Genomic DNA, 19,294 nt, shown 5'->3' with positions numbered 1-19,294 from the left:
TGAATAAGTACTATCTGAGCATTATTCATCACCAGACATCTGTTTCCTGTTTTCTTTCTTTCCTTTATCATTCTATCCCAATTTCCTTTCACCTGTAGGCCACCTAAGACAACCACAGTGAAGTAAGTTTAATGTTTGACTGTCTCTTTTCCCTTCCATAACTGTTGTTAGGGTAGTGTAGTCATTCTACTTGGAGGATGGGCGAGGGAACCCAAGGGTCACTCTGAGCCTGGAAGGCTGTTGCCTGTGCAGTCTATCTTTAGGTGACTAACTTCCTCCCTTGTTCCCCATTAAGAACTTTTCCTGTTGAGGCAGTACCAGCCCCTCCAAACATACAATTGTGAACTGAATCACAAATGGAAAACCTCCTGTGGCACAAATAAGGCAAGGCAGTAACTTACCTAAAGCAAAGCCAGTACACTCTGATATGAAAAAAATGGAACCTCTTACATGAATACAGAACACAGGATGTGTTTAAATTTAAGGAAGTTCATTTCTATGCAAATAGGTTGAGGTCAGAGAAGTTTTCCTCAGCCCAAGGGAACATCTTTATCATCAGTGTATTACAACAGACTTTAGAGGTCACTTTACACAGTCCTCATATTTTACAAAGCTTGTCATTGTATTTTACAGTCTAAAAGATGAAGTGATTTGTCTAATAGATTCCATTTTAAATGGCTTAAGAATAAGAGAGCTCAATTTAAATACCCCAATAATGAATATTCAGAAAATGTGTTGTATGAAAGGAGAGGTTAGCCCTCCCCTTAACAAAGACAGAAGAGGCCCTCAGGCCTAATAACACAGAGTTCCTGGCATCTCACTATGTTTTTATCTTCATCTCACTGTACTCTAAGAATTCTTCTTTTTTTTTTTTTTAATTTCAGCTCACTGCAACCTCCATCTCCCAAGTTCAAGTGACTCTCCCACCTCAACCTCCCAAAGTAGCTGGGATTATGGGCACGCACCACCACACCCGGCTAATTTTTGTATTTTTAGTAGAGATGGGTGTTTCACCATGTTGGCCAGGCTGGTCTCGAACCCCTGACCTCAGAGGTGATCCGCCCACCTCTGCCTTCCAAAGTGCTGGGATTACAGGCGTGAGCCACCACGCCTGGCCAAAAACACATTCTTTGTACCTTGGCGCTTTTCTTAGCAACCTTCTTTGTATCTTATCCTCTCTTTTCCTCCCTATGTTATATGCAAATAGGACTTTTGAAATATTTAAGGCCGGGCATGGTGGCTCACGCCTGTAATCCCAGCACTTTGGGAGGCTGAGGCGGGCAGATTACGAGGTCAGGAAATCGAGACTATCCTGGCTAACATGGTGATACCCCGTCTCTACTAAAAATACAAAAACAAAACAAACAAACAAACAAAAATTAGCCAGGCGTGGTGGCGGGCGCCTATAGTCCCAGCTACTCGGGAGGCTGAGGCAGAATGGCATGAACCTGGGGAGGTGGAGCTTGCAGTGAGCTGAGATCGCGCCACTGCACTCCAGCCTGGGCGACAGAGCGAGACTCCATCTCAAAAAAAAAAAAAAAAAAAAAAAAAAAAAAAAAAAAAGACACTTTGTAAGATATTTAACATAGGAAGATGGCTTTATTATTAAAAATGTTTATTAAAAGCAGGCATAGAACAAAGTGAATGCTTCTTCTCAGATGGTTTCCTGTGCTTTGTCATTGTTACGGGAAAGGGGTCCCGATCCAGACCCCAAGAGGTTCTTGAATCTTGGGCAAGAAAGAATTTGGGGTGAGTCAATCCATAAAGTGAAAGCAAGTTTATTAAGAAAGTAAAGGAGGCTGGGCACGGTGGCTCACGCCTGTAATCCCAGCACTTTGAGAGGCCGAGGCAAGCGGATCACAAGGTCAGGAGATCAAGAAAACATCCTGGCTAGCACCGTGAAACCCTGTCTCCACTAAAAATACAAAAAATTAGCCAGGCGTGGTGGCAGGTGCCTGTAGTCCCAGCTACCAGCTACTCAGGAGGCTGAGGCAGGAGAATTGCTTGAACCTGGAAGGCGGAGATTGCAGTGAGCTGAGTTCGCGCCACTGCTCTCCAGCCTGGGCAACAGAGCAAGACTCCATCTCAAAAAACAAAAATAATAGTAATAATAATAAAGGAATAAGAGAATGGCTACTCCATAAGCAGAGCAGCAGCATGGGCTGCTAGCTAGCTATTTTTATGGTTGTTGATTATATGCTAAACAAGGGGTGGGTTATTCATGAGTTTTCTGGGAAAGGGGTGACCAATTCCCAGAACTGAGGGCTCCTCCCCTTTTTAGACCATATAGGGTAACTTCCTGACGTTTCCATGGCATTTGTAAACTGTCATGTTGTGGTGGAAGTATCTTTTAGCATGCTAATGCATTATAATTAGTGTATAATGAGCAGTGGAGACGACCAGAGGTCACTTTCATCATCTTGGTTTTGGTGGGATTTCGCCAGCGTCTTTACCACAACGTGTTTTATCAGCAAGGTCTTTGTGACCTGAACCTCGTGCCAACCTCCTATCTCATCCTGTGACTAAGAATGCCTAACCACCTGAGAATGCAGCCTAGTAGGTCTTTTACCCAGCCCCTGTTCAAGATGGAGTCCTGTGGGTCAAATGCCTCTGACATCATCACTCTTCAAAAATACTTTGTAAATCAAGATTAATAATCAACTTATTGGCTGTTATATAACTTAACTGAACCTAGCATTCTAGATGGTATAGAATTAAATAATTCTGCACTTTTCCTGTGTTTGTCTGATGTTAAGTCAATTAACTTCAGAGTTGAGGTTTCAATACCAACACAGGTGACAATTACCTTGCCGGTTGTCTAATACATCTACTCTCTTATGCACCCATTATAATAGAATTTTTCAGTTCAGCTCAGAAGCGGCCAAAGTAAAGGCTTCAACCTCCTTTGAGATAATGGGACTGCATCCAAGTTCTGGCCAATGGTATATAAACAAGAATTTTGTGTGGAAACTTCCTTAGGAAAAGCAGGCTTGCTCTTTGCCTGCTTGGATCATGAAAATGAGTATCTCACTCTAGGAATGAGGGTGCCTCGGGCTGAGACTTTGTGAAGCAGATCCAGCAACCAGCCCTCAACTGATCGCAGCTCTTCATGCACAAGAGAAAAATAAACTATCTCATTCAAGCACTATGATTTGGGGATCCTATCAATGGATCCAAAATGAATGCTAACATGTTACACCAGCTCCGTCACTTGGGTCTCTGAAAAATAAAAGCATGTTTTAAAATTTTTGCCTGTCCTTTGAAATTCACAGGATTTCGTGTTATTATAGATGGTCGGCTGGGCGCAGTGGCTCACGCCTGCAATCCTAGCACTTTGGGAGGCCGAGGCGGATCACCTGAGGTCAAGAGTTCAAGACCAGCCTGGCCAACATAGTGAAACCCCATCTCTACTAAAAATACAAAACATTAGCCAGGTGTGGTGGCGGGCACCTGTAATCCCAGCTACTCGGGCTGAGGCAGCAGAATCATTTGAACCCGGGAGGTGGAGGTTGCAGTAGCTGAGATCACACCAGTGCACTCTAGCCTGGGCAAAAGGAACAAAACTCTGTCCCCCCCCCGCCAAAAAAAAAGATGGTCCCAGTCATGATTCTTTACAAGTCCTAGGTTCTAAGGAATCGTTTAATAACAAGTCAATTATATAATCCTGGATAAAAATTGAAAGACGCCGGGCACTGTGGCTCACGTCTGCAATCCCAGCACTTTGAGAGGCCGAGGCTGAGGTCAGGAGTTCGAGACCAGCCTGGCCAACATGGCAAAACACCGTCTCTACTAAAAATACAAAAATTGGCCAGGCGTGGTGGCAAATGCCCATAATCCCAGCTACTCAGGAGGCTGAGGGAGGAGAATCACTTGAACCCAGGAGGCAGAGGTTGCAGTAAGCTGAAATCATGGCATTACTCTCCAGCCTGGACAACAGAGAAACTCCGTCTCAAAAAAAAAAAAAAAAAAAAAAAATTGAAAGATAATCTTGGTACATAAATTATTTTGTAAATAGAATCTCAGAAGAGCAATATATGAGATCAATAAGCAAACAAAACAAATATTGCATTGTTGAGGTTTTCAAATTTTTTTATTTTTAAGAAAATAACTAGCCAGGAATCATTTTATTTCTACTGTGGAAGAATTATGAATTATTCAAGATCAATCTTTAATTGCTCAATGTAAATTAAGCCTTCATATGATTTGGATATAAAGTATCTTTCAGAAGCTAAATAATCATACTAACTGCTCCCTTGAGCCCAGGATGCAGAGGTTGCAGTGAGCTGAGATTGCACCACTGCACTCCACCCTGGGCAACGGAGGGAGACTGCCTAAAAAAAAAAAAAAAAAAAACTTACTAACTGCTGAATCTTTTACATTAACTAAGCTTAATTCTCACATTATCAATTGTTTGTATTGCTCATATAATATTTGAACCATTTTTTCAAAATCAGTTGTAATGACTGAAAGATAAAGGTCTCCAATGTCTGAGATAAGTAAAAGTATATCAATTAATACTAGAACACTTACCTTCTTCAAGAAAAATATGTTAATGGCTTAATCATGATTGTCTACTTTTGAGAGACAGGACTCGCTGGATTTCCTAGGCCGACTAGGAATTCCTAAGCCTAGCTGGGGAAGGTGACCACACCTACCCTTAAACACGAGGCTTGTAACTCAGCTCACACCTGACCAATCAGGTAGCAAAGAGGGCTCACTAAAATACAAACTAGGCTAAAAGCAGGAAGTAGAGAAATAGTCAAATCACATATCGCCTGAGAGTACAGGGGTAGGGACAATGATCGGAATATAAACCCAGGCATTTGAGCAGAAGTGGGCAACCCCCTTTGGGTCCCCTCCCATTGTATGGGAGCTGTTTTCATTCTATTAAATCTTGCAACTGCACACTCTTCTGGTCTGTGTTTGTTACAGCTCAAGCTGAGCTTTCGCTCACTGTCCACCACTGCTGTTCACTGCTGTCCCAGACCCACCATTGACTTCCACCCACTGGATCCAGCAGGGTGTCCGCTGTGCTTCTGATCCAGAGAGGTGTCCATTGCTGCTCCCAATCGGGCTAGAGGCTCACCATTGTTCCTGCATGGCTAAGGGCCCAGGGTTCATCCTAATCGAGCTGAACACTAGTCACTGGGTTCCACAGTTCTCTTCCGTGACCCATGACTTCTACTAGAGCTATAACACTGACCGCATGGCCCAAGGTTCCATTCTTTGGAATCCGTGAGGCCAAGAACCCCAGGTCAGAGAACAAAAGGCTTGCTGCCATCTTGGGAGTGGCCACCACCATCTTGGGAGCTCTAAGAACAAAGGCCTGCCTGTAACACTTTTACCACAGAATTGAGAAAATAAATTCATTTGTAATTTTTGTTTCTCTCACCTTCAATGTCACTGGCAAACATACTGCCTACCAGCTACTCCTCAGCCTTACACCTTAAGCATACGTCCTGATCTTACTCTTCGAGTTGAGGGTTTACCATCTTGACATTGGGTAGCCGTGTTTCCCTGAGGCTACAGATTAAGAGGGGTCACCAACTCATTCCATCTGCTCTCATCTCGGCAGAGCAGGCCTACAGGTCAATCCCATTCCACTTGTGCATTCATTCTGATCTGTAACAGTAACAAGGCCTGGATGAAAAGATCATTGAAAAAACAAACTAGAAATATTCTAAAATAGTTGTCATTTTCCTTCCACAGACTATCAGGGAATTTGTATCTTTGAGACAGAACCCACACAGACTCAGTTTCTCTATGCAGTCCTTGTTTCCTGCCATTTAATTTTAGATGAAAATGAGACATATGAGTACACTGAAAAGTAACATCACCATCTGGAAAATTATACATAAGGAAAATGCAATGAGGGAATATAGATCCTTCAGCCCCTATTCCAGTACTCTTTAACAACTCTGCTTCCTTGGGCGGGAATTCATGAGGTATAATACTTAAGGAGATTTTCATCTGTAGGTTTTAGGATTTTCTTATCGGCCATATTCACCACCCATCCTGGAGCAAGACCAAAGAAAATCTGCCTTGGATCCTTCCTAGTACAGAGCATTTTGAAGAGTTCATCTTTAGTGATATCAGGTAAGATATAACCATACTTCCTGGCGAGTTCAAGTCGTGCTTCAGGAAATTTGGCAGGATCCGCCAGGTACCCACGGTTCTTTGCATCAGTGTAATATGGTACCAGTTCTTCTGGTGGAAGCATTCTTTTTGGAATGGGTTGTCCACGAAGAAAGAATGGAACAGGTTTGCATACAATGTCTAAAAGAAAATTTAAATTTAAAAAGTGAGATGCAAATATTAGCTCGTAGACATACCTAGAGATGTAACTCTAACATAGAGATGTTACAGAGTTTCTCTTGATTATTAATTTTTATTATTTTTTTTTTGAGACGCAGTTTCACTCTTGTTGCCCAGACTGGAGTACAATGGCACCATCTCGGCTCACTGCAACCTCTGCCTCATGGGTTCAAGCAATTCTCCTGCCTCAGCCTCCCAAGTAGCTGGGATTACAGGCACATGCCGCCACGCCCGGATCATTCTGTATTTTTAGTAGAGACGGGGTTTGACCATGTTGGTCAGGCTGGTCTGGAACTCTCGACCTCAGGTGATCCACCCACCTGGGCCTCCCAAAGTGCTGGGATTACAGGCATGAGCAACCATACCTGTATCTGGAAAACCAATTTTACTAAAATGAGTTATCTTAACTAAAGAGCAGGCAAAGAAATCTTATGTGAAACAAACCAAGGAATGCTGCATAACCCCAGTTCTGTTTTCAAACATTTTAAAGGACCCGAGACACGTGTTCTGAAAGTGAGATAGTGAAAAAAAGGCCTACGCACAAGATATCACAGATGCCACAGGGCCTTTAGATAGCTTAGAAAGCAATTACACAAATAGATAACTGTATGAATACAACTGACACTCTACTCATCGTGTTAGCAATGCAACCTTAACCAAAGCTGGTTACAGAAATCAAAACAGTACTAAGGAAATTACTGAGAACCTCAAAATAATAGTACATATGTCACAGAGCAGTTACAAAGTTTACCTGATGTAATCCACAGAATCCATTCACACATGTATAGTATTTGGTATACAATGAGACAGATGTTAACTATCACCCACCAGGGCATAAGCTCTGTGAAGGAAGGGACTTTTTTTTTTTTTTTTGAGACAAAGTCTCGCTCTGTCGCCCAGGCTAGAGTACAGTGGCATGATCTCGGCTCACTGCAACCTCTGCCTCCCAGACTCAAGTGATTCTCCTGCTTCAACCTCCCAAGTAGCTGGGATTACAGGCATGCACCACCATGCTCAGGTAATTTTTGTATTTTTAGTAGAGATGGGGTTTTGCCATGTTGGCCAGGCTGGTCTTGAACTCCTGAACTCAGGTGATCCACTTCACTTGGCCTCCCAAAGTGCTGGGATTACAGGCGTGAGGCCACTGCGCCCGGCCAGGAAAGGACTTTTGACTCTTGCACTATCGTCTCTCCATCAGCTGGAACAGTATCTAGCAAACACTAGCCTCTGGCTGTTTGCTGAATGCAAGAATCTGACAGCTGTTTTATACAGCTCTAATATATTGCATTACCTAGCAGTATCTCCACACAGGGCAAATGAGAAATGGTGATTAGGAGGTACTCCAGGCAGGCCACTCACAGAAATGAGAACTGGAAGCTATCTGCTAAGGGTCAAGACCAAGAATTAGAAAGCAGAGCCACCTAAAGCCAGGTCATGCTCTGGATAAACCATCCTACCTACTTCACCTACAACAGAGGGTAAGTAAATAGTGGATGTCCTTGAATCATCAAGAAAGTATCTTCAAAATATATTTAAGAAAGAAATTTGTAGACCAGGCACAATGGCTCATGCTTTTAATGCCAGCACCTTGGGAGGTAGGAGAATTGCTTGAGCACAGGAGTTCAAGACCAGCCTAAGCAACATAGTGAGACCTCATCTCTACAAAACAGAAAACAGAAAAAAGTTAGCATGGTGACATGCACCTGTAGTCCCAGTTACTCAGGGGGCCTAGATGGGAGGATTTCTTGAGCTCAGGAGTTTCAGATTGCAGTGAGTGGAACTGCACTCTAGCCTGAGAGAGCAAGACCATCTCAAATGAAAAGAAAAAAAAAAAAATTTCTGGCCCGGCATGGTGGCTCACACCAAGGATCACTTGAAACCAGGAGTTTGAGACCAGCATGGGCAACACAGTAAGACCCCTATCTTTATAAAAATCAAATTAGCCAGGCATGGTGGCACACACCTGTAGTCCCAGCTACTCATGAGGCTGAGGTGGGAGGATCACTTGAGCCCAGGAGTTGGAGGTTGCAGTCAGCCTTGATCACACCACTACATTCCAGCCTGGGTGACAGAGTGAGACCATGGTGCAAAAAATTTTCTATAACTTGGAAAACTAAAGTACAACAAAGTAAATTATTCAGAGGCAAAATTACTAATAAGTGATAAGCCTGTGATTGGATTTGTTTTATTACTTTTTTAAACAAAAAGCTCCTGGGACAACCTGCAGAGCTGCTGCAGAGAGCCACGCACAAGAGCATCAAGGCTGAGGGTGCCTCTGAAGATGCCAGCTCAGTGTGGCAGAGGGCATCTGGCTAGAGAACAAACTCCACCACCACATTCTGTGGTAACAATCACTGAAAAACACACTAACGCCAAAGTCCTTCCAAAATGTCTGTGACTCTTTTAAAAATGCTGTTTTTCATATTTGAGGCAGCTTACCCTAAAAACTGAGTGATGGACCAAAATAAGAAAAGATGCTCATCTATAATAAACTAGAGGGAAAACGGAATCATCATGTTGGCAAATTTTTTTTGGTTTTTTTTGAGACAGTCTCACTCTGTCACCCAGCCACTCTGCAGTGGCGCGATCTCAGCGATCTCAGCTCACTACAACCTCTGCTCCCAGGTTCAAGGGATTCTCCTGCCTTAGTCTCCCGAGTAGTTGGGATTACATGCGCCTGCCACCACACCCCGCTAATTTTTGTATGTTTAGTACAGATGAGGTTTCACCATGTTGGCCACGCTGGTCTAGAACTCCTGACCTCATGTGATCTGTCCATCTCGGCTTCCCAAAGTGCTGGGATTACAGGAATGAGCCACTGCGCCCGGCCTTTGATGAATATTTTTAAAAAGCTTTCAATTATGGGAAAAAGGAAATGGTAGTTATTTGTTTCAAACTCTACATACAGACGACACAAATCCTTCCCTTTTTCCCTTTTATATATTAATTTTCAAAGAATTTTCTTCTAATCATGCAATTTGGCCAGGAAATGTTTAACTCCCATTTGAATGTAAAAGCATCAAAGAATCCTTTGTAAAGCATTTAGTCAACAAGTTACATTTGGTTGTCATCTCTGCAACTTGAAAAATCCAATTAATTTATTCAACAAAATTTAAGTGAGCCTCTTCTAGATACCAGGCATCGCTCTATGTGCTGGAGATACAGCAGGTAGCAAAAGGTCTCCATCATCCTGAGAGATGGGAAAGAAAGAATGAACAGAGAAAGAGAAATGAACTTATACTTTGTCAGCTGGTGATAGCTGCCAAGGGCAAACACAATGCAGGGCAAGGGGACAGGATGTGACTGTGCGTGTGTGCGTGTGCACACCATGCATGTGCATGTGTGTACATATGCTCTTTTATTTAGTACAGGTGAGAAAGATCTCCTAATAAGCAGAGACCTGGAACAGTGGGGCCCAAAGCCATGAATATTCCAAGTGGGGGAAGCTCCAGGCAGGAGGAACAGCAGAGGCCGAGGCTGAAGTACACAGTACACAGGGCTCGGTGTATGGAGGAAGGCCAAACCAGGTGGCCAGTAAGGGAATGGAGGGAGCAGGGGAACACCAGGAGGGACAAGAGCTGGTGCAGATCACAGCCAGCCTTGCAGGAGCAGCACGGACACCACTGTAGGTTTTGTGCAAAGGAGTGACAGTCCATGCTTTAAAAGGAACCTTGTGCCACGTCACTCCACTGCAGATGGAAGCAAAACAGAGAGGCAACCTGAAGGCCCACAGTCATCCAGGCAAGAGGACAGTGGCTAGGACAGACTGGCAGTAGCTGGAGAAGTGGTCAAATGTGGACACAGTTTGAAGAAACAACTCAAAAGATTTATGAGGGCATAAAAGAAAAAGTTCAGGACTCCAAATTTTGGATGGACTTGTCATTTACTTACATAGGGAAGACTACAAGAAGAGCCAGGCTGAGGTAAAAGAGAAAAGAGGGGCTGGGCGTGGTGGCTCACACCTGTAATCCCAGCACTTTGGGAAGCTGAGAAGGGTGGATCATTTGAGGTCAAGAGTTCAAGACCGCCTTGACAACATGCTGAAACCCGCCTCTAGCCAAAATACAAAAATTGGCTGGGTGTGGTGGCAGGCACCTGTAACCCCAGCTACTCCGGTGACTGAGACAGGAGAATCGCTTGAACCTGGGAGGCAGAAGTTGCAGTGAGCAGAGATTGCGCCACTGCACTCCAGCCTGGGCAACAGAGCAAGACTCTGTCTTAAAAAAAAAGAGAGAAAAGAGACATTTCAGACATGCTATATTTGAGGTCCCTGCTAGACATTCAAGAGAATTGGCCAGGCAGGCAGATGCAGGTCTACAGTTCAGGGGAGGGGCTGAGAGCCTTTTTTGCCCTTGGCGTATGTGTCAGCAACAGGCTGTATTCTTTAAATCATAATAATCCATATGGTAGATGTAGATCAATACTACATCCAAACTACTACCAACATTTGCCATTCACTAAGTAATTTAAAAGTAGTAGCCAACATGAGACAAAGAAAGAAGAAAATGACCATGGAACAAACTTACCCAGACTTCTTGGATCATAGAAGGCTGTAGTAACAACACCACCATTTTTTTCAATGGCAGCAATAGCTAGTTCTGAAGCCAACTGTACTTCAATATTAACTTTCGCCGTAAAGGTGTCAGCACCCTGAAATATGTCAAAACAGTCTGTTGGTAAACAGCTTGGCTAAAAGTAAATTAATTATGTCAAGCTTCCTTTTTAGACAGTGTTTTTCCCTCCAAAGTGCCTATAACGTAACAATACAGTTAGTCCTCCATATCTGTGGGTTCCACATCTGTGAGTCAACCAACTTGAATGGATAATTTTCGGAAAAAAAGTAATAATAAAAAATAAGGCTGGGCGCAGTGGTTCACGCCTGTAATCCCAGCCCTTTGGGAGGCCAAGGTAGGTGGATCACCTGAGGTCAGGAGTTCAAGACCAGCCTGCCCAACATGGAGAAACCCCATCTCTACTAAAAATACAAAAAATTAGCTGGGTGTGGTGCCGCGTGCCTGTAGTCCCAGCTGCTCAGGAGGCTGAGGCGGGAGAATCGCTTGAACCCGGGAGGGGAAGGTTGCAGTGAGCCGAGATCGCGCCATTGCACTCCAGCCTGGGCTACAAGAGTGAAACTCCATCTCAAATAAAAATAAAAATAAGGCCAGGCATGGTGGCTCATGCCTGTAATCCCAGCACTTTGGGAGGCCAAGGCAGGAAGATCACCTGAGGTCAGGAGTTTGAGACCAGCCTGGCCAACATGGTGAAACCCTGTCTCTTAAAATACAAAAATTAGCCGGGCACGATGGCAGGCACCAGTAATCCCAGCTATTTCGAGGCTGAGGCAGGAGAATCACTTGAACTCGGGAGGCAGAGGCTGCAGTGAGCTGAGATCACACCACTGCACTCCAGTCTGGGAGACAGAGCAAGACTCCGTCTCAAAAAAAAAAAAAAAAATCAATACAACAATAAGAAAGCAATTCTTTTTTAAATACAGTATAACAACTATTTATATAGTATTTACATTACTTTCAATGGCAAAAGCCACAATTACTTGTGCACCAACCTAATATTAGGTATTATAAGTAATCTAGAGATGATTTAAAGTATATGGGAGGATGTGGCAGGTTATATGCAAATACTAGGCCATCTTAGAGACTTGATCATCTGGATTGTAGTGAGAGGAGGCGGTCATGGAACCAATCCTAAGGGACGACTATAATTCCTATTTTAAATATCTCTGCTTTGAGGTCCTATCACTTTTTTTTTAACATTTTATTTAGGCTACCTTGTTTTACTAATTTTCAATCCGTGTAAGTAAGACTGACTACATTTCCATTTTATGTACGCCTACTAAGCATTCATTCCTGACTTCATTAATAGTAGGCTGCTTAATCCTCATAACAACCTTATGATAGGATTATTGCTATCCCGACTTCATAGATGGAAATACCAACTTTCAGAGATCGGAAATACCGACTTTCATAGATGGAAATACCGACTTCATAGATGGAAATACCAACGCACAGAGGTTGCGTTGCCCAAGGTCACAAAGCAAGTATTCTAATCCAGGGAGTTTAGTCACAGCATCTGTATTCTTAACCACAACATTATGCTGTCAAACATAGATTAAAAACTAATCTTCCTTATCCCTAAGTAAGCAAGAGGCCAGCAGGAGGTTAAACGGGAATATGCAGGCTGGAGCAGGTGGAAGAACAGAAAATCTGACAAAATCTGAGCTTTGGAGAAGTTGGCCTCACTAGGGAAAAAAAGACAATAGAAATTTCACTTTGCATTCACTATTGACTTTATTATAGCCTCTAAGCTGAAAAAAAAAAAAAACCTCCAATTTTTCCTAGAATAGTCAACACTAGAAAATGTAGTTCTAGGCCGGGCGCAGTGGCTCATGCCTGTAATCCCAGCATTTTGGGAGGCCAAGGCGGGTGGATCACGAGGTCAGAAGATCAAGACCACCCTGGCTAACACGGTGAAACCCTGTCTCTACTAAAAATACAAAAAAAAATAAATTAGCCGGCCATGGTGGCGGGTGCCTGTAGTCCCAGCTACTCAGGATGCTGAGGCAGGAGAATGGCGTGAACCCAGGGGGCGGAGCTTGCAGTGAGCCGAGATCGCGCCACTGCACTCCAACCTGGGTGACAGAGCGAGACTCCATCTCAAAAAAAAAAAAAAAAAAGAAAAGAAAAGAAAATGTAGTTCTAGGCCGGGTGCGGTGACTCAATCCTAGCACTTCGGGAGGCCAAGGAGGGTGGAGTACTTGATGTCTGGAGTTTGAAACCAGCCTGGCCAACATGGTAAAACCCCATCTCTACTAAAAAATACAAAAAGTAGCCGGGCATGGTGGCATGTGCCTGTGATCCCAGCTACTCGGGAGGCTGAGGCAGGAGAATGGCTTAAACCCAAGGTGGAGGTGAAGGTTGCAGTGAGTCGAGATTGTGCCATTGCACTGCAGCCTGGGCAACAGAGCGAGACTCCATCTCAAAAAAAATAAAAAAGACAGAAAAAAAAGGAAAATGTAGCTCTGAACTCTGAAAAGTTAAATTTTTGGTCACAGTCAGGATGTGCTATATTTTTCTTTAATTTCAAAGCAGATTCTGATAAAAGCAAAAAGATGGCAGCATTACCACTCTATGGCAATAGAAAGCTTTCATGAAGCTGAAAGAAAGTGGCTCCCAGTTTAGCTCCTTCTATTATTAATTTTTCATGTATTTCAAAAATATTCCATCAATTCTAAGATGCATTTTCACACTTTTTTCATATCCAATACTGGTATATGTTTAAAATCAACAGTACCTTTGATTCAATAAAACAGGGTCTTGCTGTATCATTTGTGATTTTTAAGCAATCCATAGTTTGCTTAACCATCTCCCTATTTGGGGGCATTGGTGTCAGTTCCAGTATTTTCAGTAGTATAAATAGCATTTTTAGGACTATCTTTATATCAGGTTTCTTTCATTTTGCTTTTCCTTGAGAACATATGTTTCCAAATTGATAATTTTGTGCTAAAGGATCAAAACTGTCTTATTATTCACTATTTACTGCAAATCTGAAATCACAGAAGTAAATCAGTTAACAGAGCTATAAATAATGTGTCATTGCAATTACTTGACCAGTGCCCTGGGGTAAAGTTTTCAGGGTTATTTTTATTAATCTAATAGACAACACCTAAGGATGTTGGGATGTGCAGTTTAAGGGCTGATAAGGTCATGGATTTCCATATGTTAAGTTACATGTGTATTTCTTTATATACACTCAGGGTAGAATACTGAGGCTTAATCTTGTATTTGGTTTTCTCTTTTCAAATTACTTTATTTGGAAAGTTTTTATCCATACAGTTCACTTTTTCAAAGGAATCTGAAAGGTTTTTTCATAAATATATGCTTCCCTCTAGTGGACACTAACTTACTTATACAACTGTATTATTGGCAAACAGTAGTTGATTAACAATGTACAAAAAATTTGGCCAACGGGTGGCTCATGTCTGTAATCCCAGCACTTTGGGAGGCCGAGGCAGGCGGATCACCTGAGGTCAGGAGTTCAAGACCAGCCTAACCAACAGGTGAAACCCTGTCTCTACTAAAAATACAAAATTAGCCTGGCATGGTGGCACATGCCTGTAATCCCAGCTACTTGGAAGGCTAAGACAAGAGAATCGCTTGAACCCGGGAGGTGGAGATCGCAGTGAGCCGAGATCGTGCCACTGCACTCCAGCCTGGGTGACAGAGTGAGAGTCCATCTCCAAAAACAAAAAAAAAGCAGAAAATTAGCTGGGCCTGGTGGCAGGTGCCTGTAATCCCAGCTACTTGGGAAGCTAAGGCAGAAGAATCACTTGAACTCAGGAGACAAGAGGCTGCAGTGAGCTGAGATGACACCACTGTACTCCAGCCTGGGCCACAGAGTGAGATACTGTCTCAAAAAAAATAAAGAAGAAAGTAAAGCAATGAATCAAAGCACCTGCCCTCAAGGGAGCTTATAGTCTAGTGAGGAAGACAATGAAAACAAATGCATAACTTGGTAATAAATGTCAAGTGCTCATATATATTCAAAGAAAAATACTTTGGGCAGAGTAAAGGAAACACTGTGACTCCTGAAGCAGGGCAAGTGCTCTTTTAAAAAGACTCTCAAAAAAGACCTTCCTGGCCAGGCGGGGTGGCTCACATCTGTAATCCCAGCACTTTGGGAAGCTGAGGCGGGCAGATCACCTGAGGTCAGGAGTTCAAGAACAGCCTGGCCAACATAGCAAAACCCCACCTCTACTACAAATAAAAAAAATTAGCCAGACGTGGTGGCACGCACCTGTAGTCCCACCTACTCGGGAGGCTGAGGCACGAGAATAGCTTGAACCTGGGCAGCAGAGGTTGGCAGTGAGCTGAGATCACGCCATTGTACTCCAGCCTTGGAGACAGAGTGAGACTCCATCTCTATTTAAAAAAAAAAAAAAAAAAAAAAGATCTTCCTGATATGTTGACATTCAAGCAGAGAACCAAAAGAAGGGGGCGCCGTGGGCGGTGGCTCACGCCTGTAATCCCAGCACTTTGGGAGGCCAAGGTGGGTGGATCACGAGGTCAGGAGTTCAAGACCAGCTTGGCCAATATGGCGAAACCCCATCTCTACTAAAAATATAAAAAATTAGCCGGGTGTGGTGGCGCACGACTATAGTCCCAGCTACTCAGGAGGCTGAGGCAGGAGAATTTCTTGAACCCAGGAGGCAGAGGTTGCAGTGAGCCGAGATCGTGCCACTGCACTCCAGCCTGGGCAACAGAGCGAGACTCCATCTCAAAAACAAAAAAAAAAAAAAAAAAAAAAGAAGGCAAGCTTTACAGATATGCAGAAGAGCAGCATTCCAGGACCAAGGGACAGAGCCCTGCCATGATAGCATGACAGCTTTCCAAAACCACAGCAATCACCACTACATAACAGTTACAAACACAAATGGGCTAAAAATAAAGGGGGTAGAGTACTGATTATCTGGAAATCAAAACTATCTCCTACGGGCCAGGCATGGTGGCTCACACCTGTAATTCCAGCACTTTGGGAGGCCGAGGTGAGCAGATCACTTAAGGTCAGGAGTTCAAGATCAGCCTGGCCAACATAGTGAAACCCTGTCTCTACTAAAAATAAATAAAATTAGCTGGGCATGGTGGTGGGTGCCTGTAATCCCAGCTATTCAGGAGACTGAGGCAGGAGAATCACTTGAACTTGTGAGGTGGAGGTTGCAGGAGCCGAGACTGCGCCACTGTACTCCAGCTCAGGCAACAGAGCAAGACTCCGTCTAAAAAAAAAAAAAATCCTCCTATATAACACCAAAAGATCTAATCAAGACTTACCTCCTCAACCAGCTGGACACCATAATCCCTTTTAAGTGGCTGGATGGTCACACCTCTCCCATTGACAAGCTGGGTTAAGTCAATAGGTTGACTAGGATCAACACGACCCAAATCAATAAGATACTGCAGTCTATTGAGACTCAAAGGCTTATACTGGCGTCTGAAACTGTAAAACAAGAATGTAAGAGTTGGAAAACTCTCATCTTCCTGTAACTTCTCGAAATCAACTCAAAGCTTTGTCTTGTGTTTTCCTCCACCAATTTTAATTATTTAACTAAACAAAACCCTCTTGAGTGTAACACAAACATGTAATATTGCTTGGTTTCGGGTAATGAAAAGAAACCTGTACCACCTTTGTTCCACTAAAAATTATTTCCCTCTCTAAGCATTTACTTCACTTATTTACACAAATAAATCTGTGGAAAATTTAACTTACTATGGAGCTCAAAGTAATAATGGTAGTTATCATTTATTAGGTGACTACAGTGGGCCAGATTTTTATGTATACTGTCTATTATTGCTCACTCTTTTAATAACCATTAGAGCTGGCATTAGAATCTCCATTTTGCAGGTCTAAGTGCAGTGTCTGGGCCTCTTTTCCTTTTAATAATCCAGGCAAGATTTCATTACCAAAAAATGGTTCAGGGGAACAGTAGCAAAAGTTTGCTTCAAAGTGAATTTACAATTTCCACCAAAATTTCTACCAAACTATTTTTAGGTGCTTTTTAATGGAAATTGGGGACCTGTACTTTAAAAAGCAAAGCAACCTTACCTATGTCCTTCGTTAAACCCGTATTTTGGGATTCGGATGTAAAATGGAGTCTGGCCTCCCTCAAAGCCCAAGCGGGGCCGGGTTCCTCTTTGCCTTTCTCCTTTATGGCCTCTGCCACATTTTCTACCTCTTCTCCGACCTCTTGGTCTTCTCTCCTGCAAGGAAAAAAGAGAATTTTATGAATTTCAGATGCATTTCTAAAAACTGCATTTCAGCTCTTCACTTTTTGTTATGCTGTTCATTCATCCAGCCCACCAGTGCTAGCTAACACTATTGTGTCAAGCATGTCCTAGTTGCTCAAAGGTCCACACACTCTGTTAGCATCTTTGCCTCTAAAGACATAGCTAATTCTTGTAACCAAAGTCCAAGTGTGTTTCAAAAGCAAAAAGTAAAGGTTAGGATGGGGATAAGGTTTTTATAATAGGTTGAAACCGAAAAAAATCCTAGAATTAAATATTCACAACATTTTAAATGATAGGCAAGAATTTATTTTGAAATTAATTGTAAATATGCAAATGTTATTCATAAACCTGTAATTTTATTTGAAAACTGATCTGTTGAAGAAAATCTTTTCCTTAATTTCCTGTCATTTCACGAAAGCAATGAACTGACTGTTAAAATGACAGTACATTGTCAACTAACAGCTTTTCTAGCTCTATTTAGTCAACTGCAGAAGGGACAGCTGCAATTCAGATCTTTCCAATGAACATAAAGATACACGGGGAAAACATTTCATTTTAAATCCAATTTTGAATGACACAAAGACTTTGTAGTTTCAGCGAGTCGGCTTCTCCGCCTGGTATCTTTACACTTGTAAACATAATCTTATTAAGAACTGGGTGCGGCCGGGGGCGGTGGCTCACGCCTGTAATCCCAGCACTTTGGGAGGCCGAGGCAGGCGGATCGCGAGCTCAGGAGTTCAAAACCAGCCTGGCCAACACGGTGAAACCACGTCTCTACTAAAAATACAAAAATTAGCCGGGCGTGGTGGCGGGCGCCTGTAATCCCAGCTAATCGGGAGGCTGAGGCAGGAGAATTGCTTCTGGGCGACAGAGCAAGCCTCCGTCTCGGAAAAAAAAAAAAAAAAAAGAACTGGGTGCATGTGGAAAGATTTCCCTCTGGGCAGTAAGGGAGAACAGGCATGAGGCAATCCTATTTTCATCCCAACACCCTCCCAGAACGGGCAGTTCTCCTAATGACAGGGAGAGAAGGGCCGCTTTCATCGCCCGGGTCCCCAGCGCTTCCCCGCACCGCCACCACCCATTTACCGGTTTCTTGGAGCCGGGATTCGGCTTTAAGTTGGCCAGGCTCACACGCGGCAGGCCCCGGAGTAGGTCCAGGGCCCGGGCCCCACCGCCCTGCAAGGGACCGGCCATAACCCGCAGATCCAAGAACTTTCAAGGGCGCCCTGAGCTGCTCGGAGGCCACGTGGTCTCGGGGGCTGCTTTGTGGCCGTGGCCCCGCCCCTGTCGCGCTGCAGCCGCGCGCGCAAGCCCGGGACTCGGGCAGAGGCGTGGGAGTCTGCAACTATGTCTCGGTTGTCCTTTTAGTTGTTTGGGGATGTGATCTTATTTTCCGAGATCCTGCTTTGTCCTCGGGGTCCCTTTTAATATTCTGAACGTAAAACCTTCTCTTTCGCCAAACGAGAGCATGCACTAAAAACACTGCGTTAAATAAAGGATCTTTTTTGAGTCAGTGTTGGGCCTTGCCTGTTTGTCTAGGCCGTGTCTTCTCTGAGGTCAATGCAGAACCCAGAGTAAAGCAAAGTGAGCTGTCAATTATTAGCTTTTGAGCTTGCGTAATTATATACCGCGAGGTACGAAAATAAAACTGAGTGCACCTATCAAAATGCCTGGCTAATAACCAATCTTTGAATAAGACTCAAAGTGTGAACTCTCATCCGTGTGCATCTGTATTGTTTTGAGTGAATCGCAGTTAGTAACCACCTATTGTTAATGACTGGCGCCATACTGAATGCCTGGTGTATGCCAGACGCTGTATTAAATAAGCCTTACTCGATTTACAGCCATTCTAGAGGTAAATGGTGTTACTACATTTTACAGTTACAACAGGGAAGGCTTAGCAAGGTCCGATAGCTTGACCAACTTCTTGCAACAAGCGGCAGAGCCAGGATTCAAACGTACACTGCTTCCTAATATAAAAGTAGTATTTTTAGAATGTAAAATTGAGTATCTGCATCACAAAATACGAACATTATTACTCGAAAAATACCAGCTCTTCTTTTTTCTCTCAAGTGACTTAAATATAGAAAAGACGGTTCCTTTCTTTTTCTTTCTTTTAGTAGTGGTTTGACATTTCACTTGCTGGGGAGTTTTTTCTGCTAGCTCTAACTAGTAATCACAAA

The 19,294-nt window shown here is 43.3% G+C and overlaps 1 protein-coding gene and 1 pseudogene across 1 annotated transcript; one reads left to right on the top strand and one right to left on the bottom strand.

Annotated features, from left to right (window-relative positions):
- The first annotated feature begins 732 nt into the window (after positions 1-732).
- LOC112440773 (U6atac minor spliceosomal RNA) lies at positions 733-832 on the top strand (annotated as a pseudogene).
- Positions 833-5,756: 4,924 nt separating this feature from the next.
- MRPL15 (mitochondrial ribosomal protein L15) lies at positions 5,757-18,823 on the bottom strand. Its single transcript, XM_003823243.5, has 5 exons — positions 18,198-18,823; positions 16,930-17,084; positions 16,158-16,323; positions 10,842-10,965; positions 5,757-6,276 (listed from the first exon to the last, which is right to left on the bottom strand). The coding sequence occupies exons 1-5, from the start codon at positions 18,303-18,305 to the stop codon at positions 5,939-5,941; spliced, it is 891 nt and encodes a 296-aa protein (XP_003823291.2). The 5' UTR covers positions 18,306-18,823; the 3' UTR covers positions 5,757-5,938.
- Between the last annotated feature and the right edge of the window lie 471 nt (positions 18,824-19,294).

This window comes from Pan paniscus, chromosome 7, assembly GCF_029289425.2.
Source record: "Pan paniscus chromosome 7, NHGRI_mPanPan1-v2.0_pri, whole genome shotgun sequence".
Taxonomy (NCBI): Eukaryota; Metazoa; Chordata; class Mammalia; order Primates; family Hominidae; genus Pan; species Pan paniscus.
The sequence above is the reverse complement of the archived record's forward strand: the minus strand, read 5'-3'. Positions and strand labels throughout refer to the sequence as shown.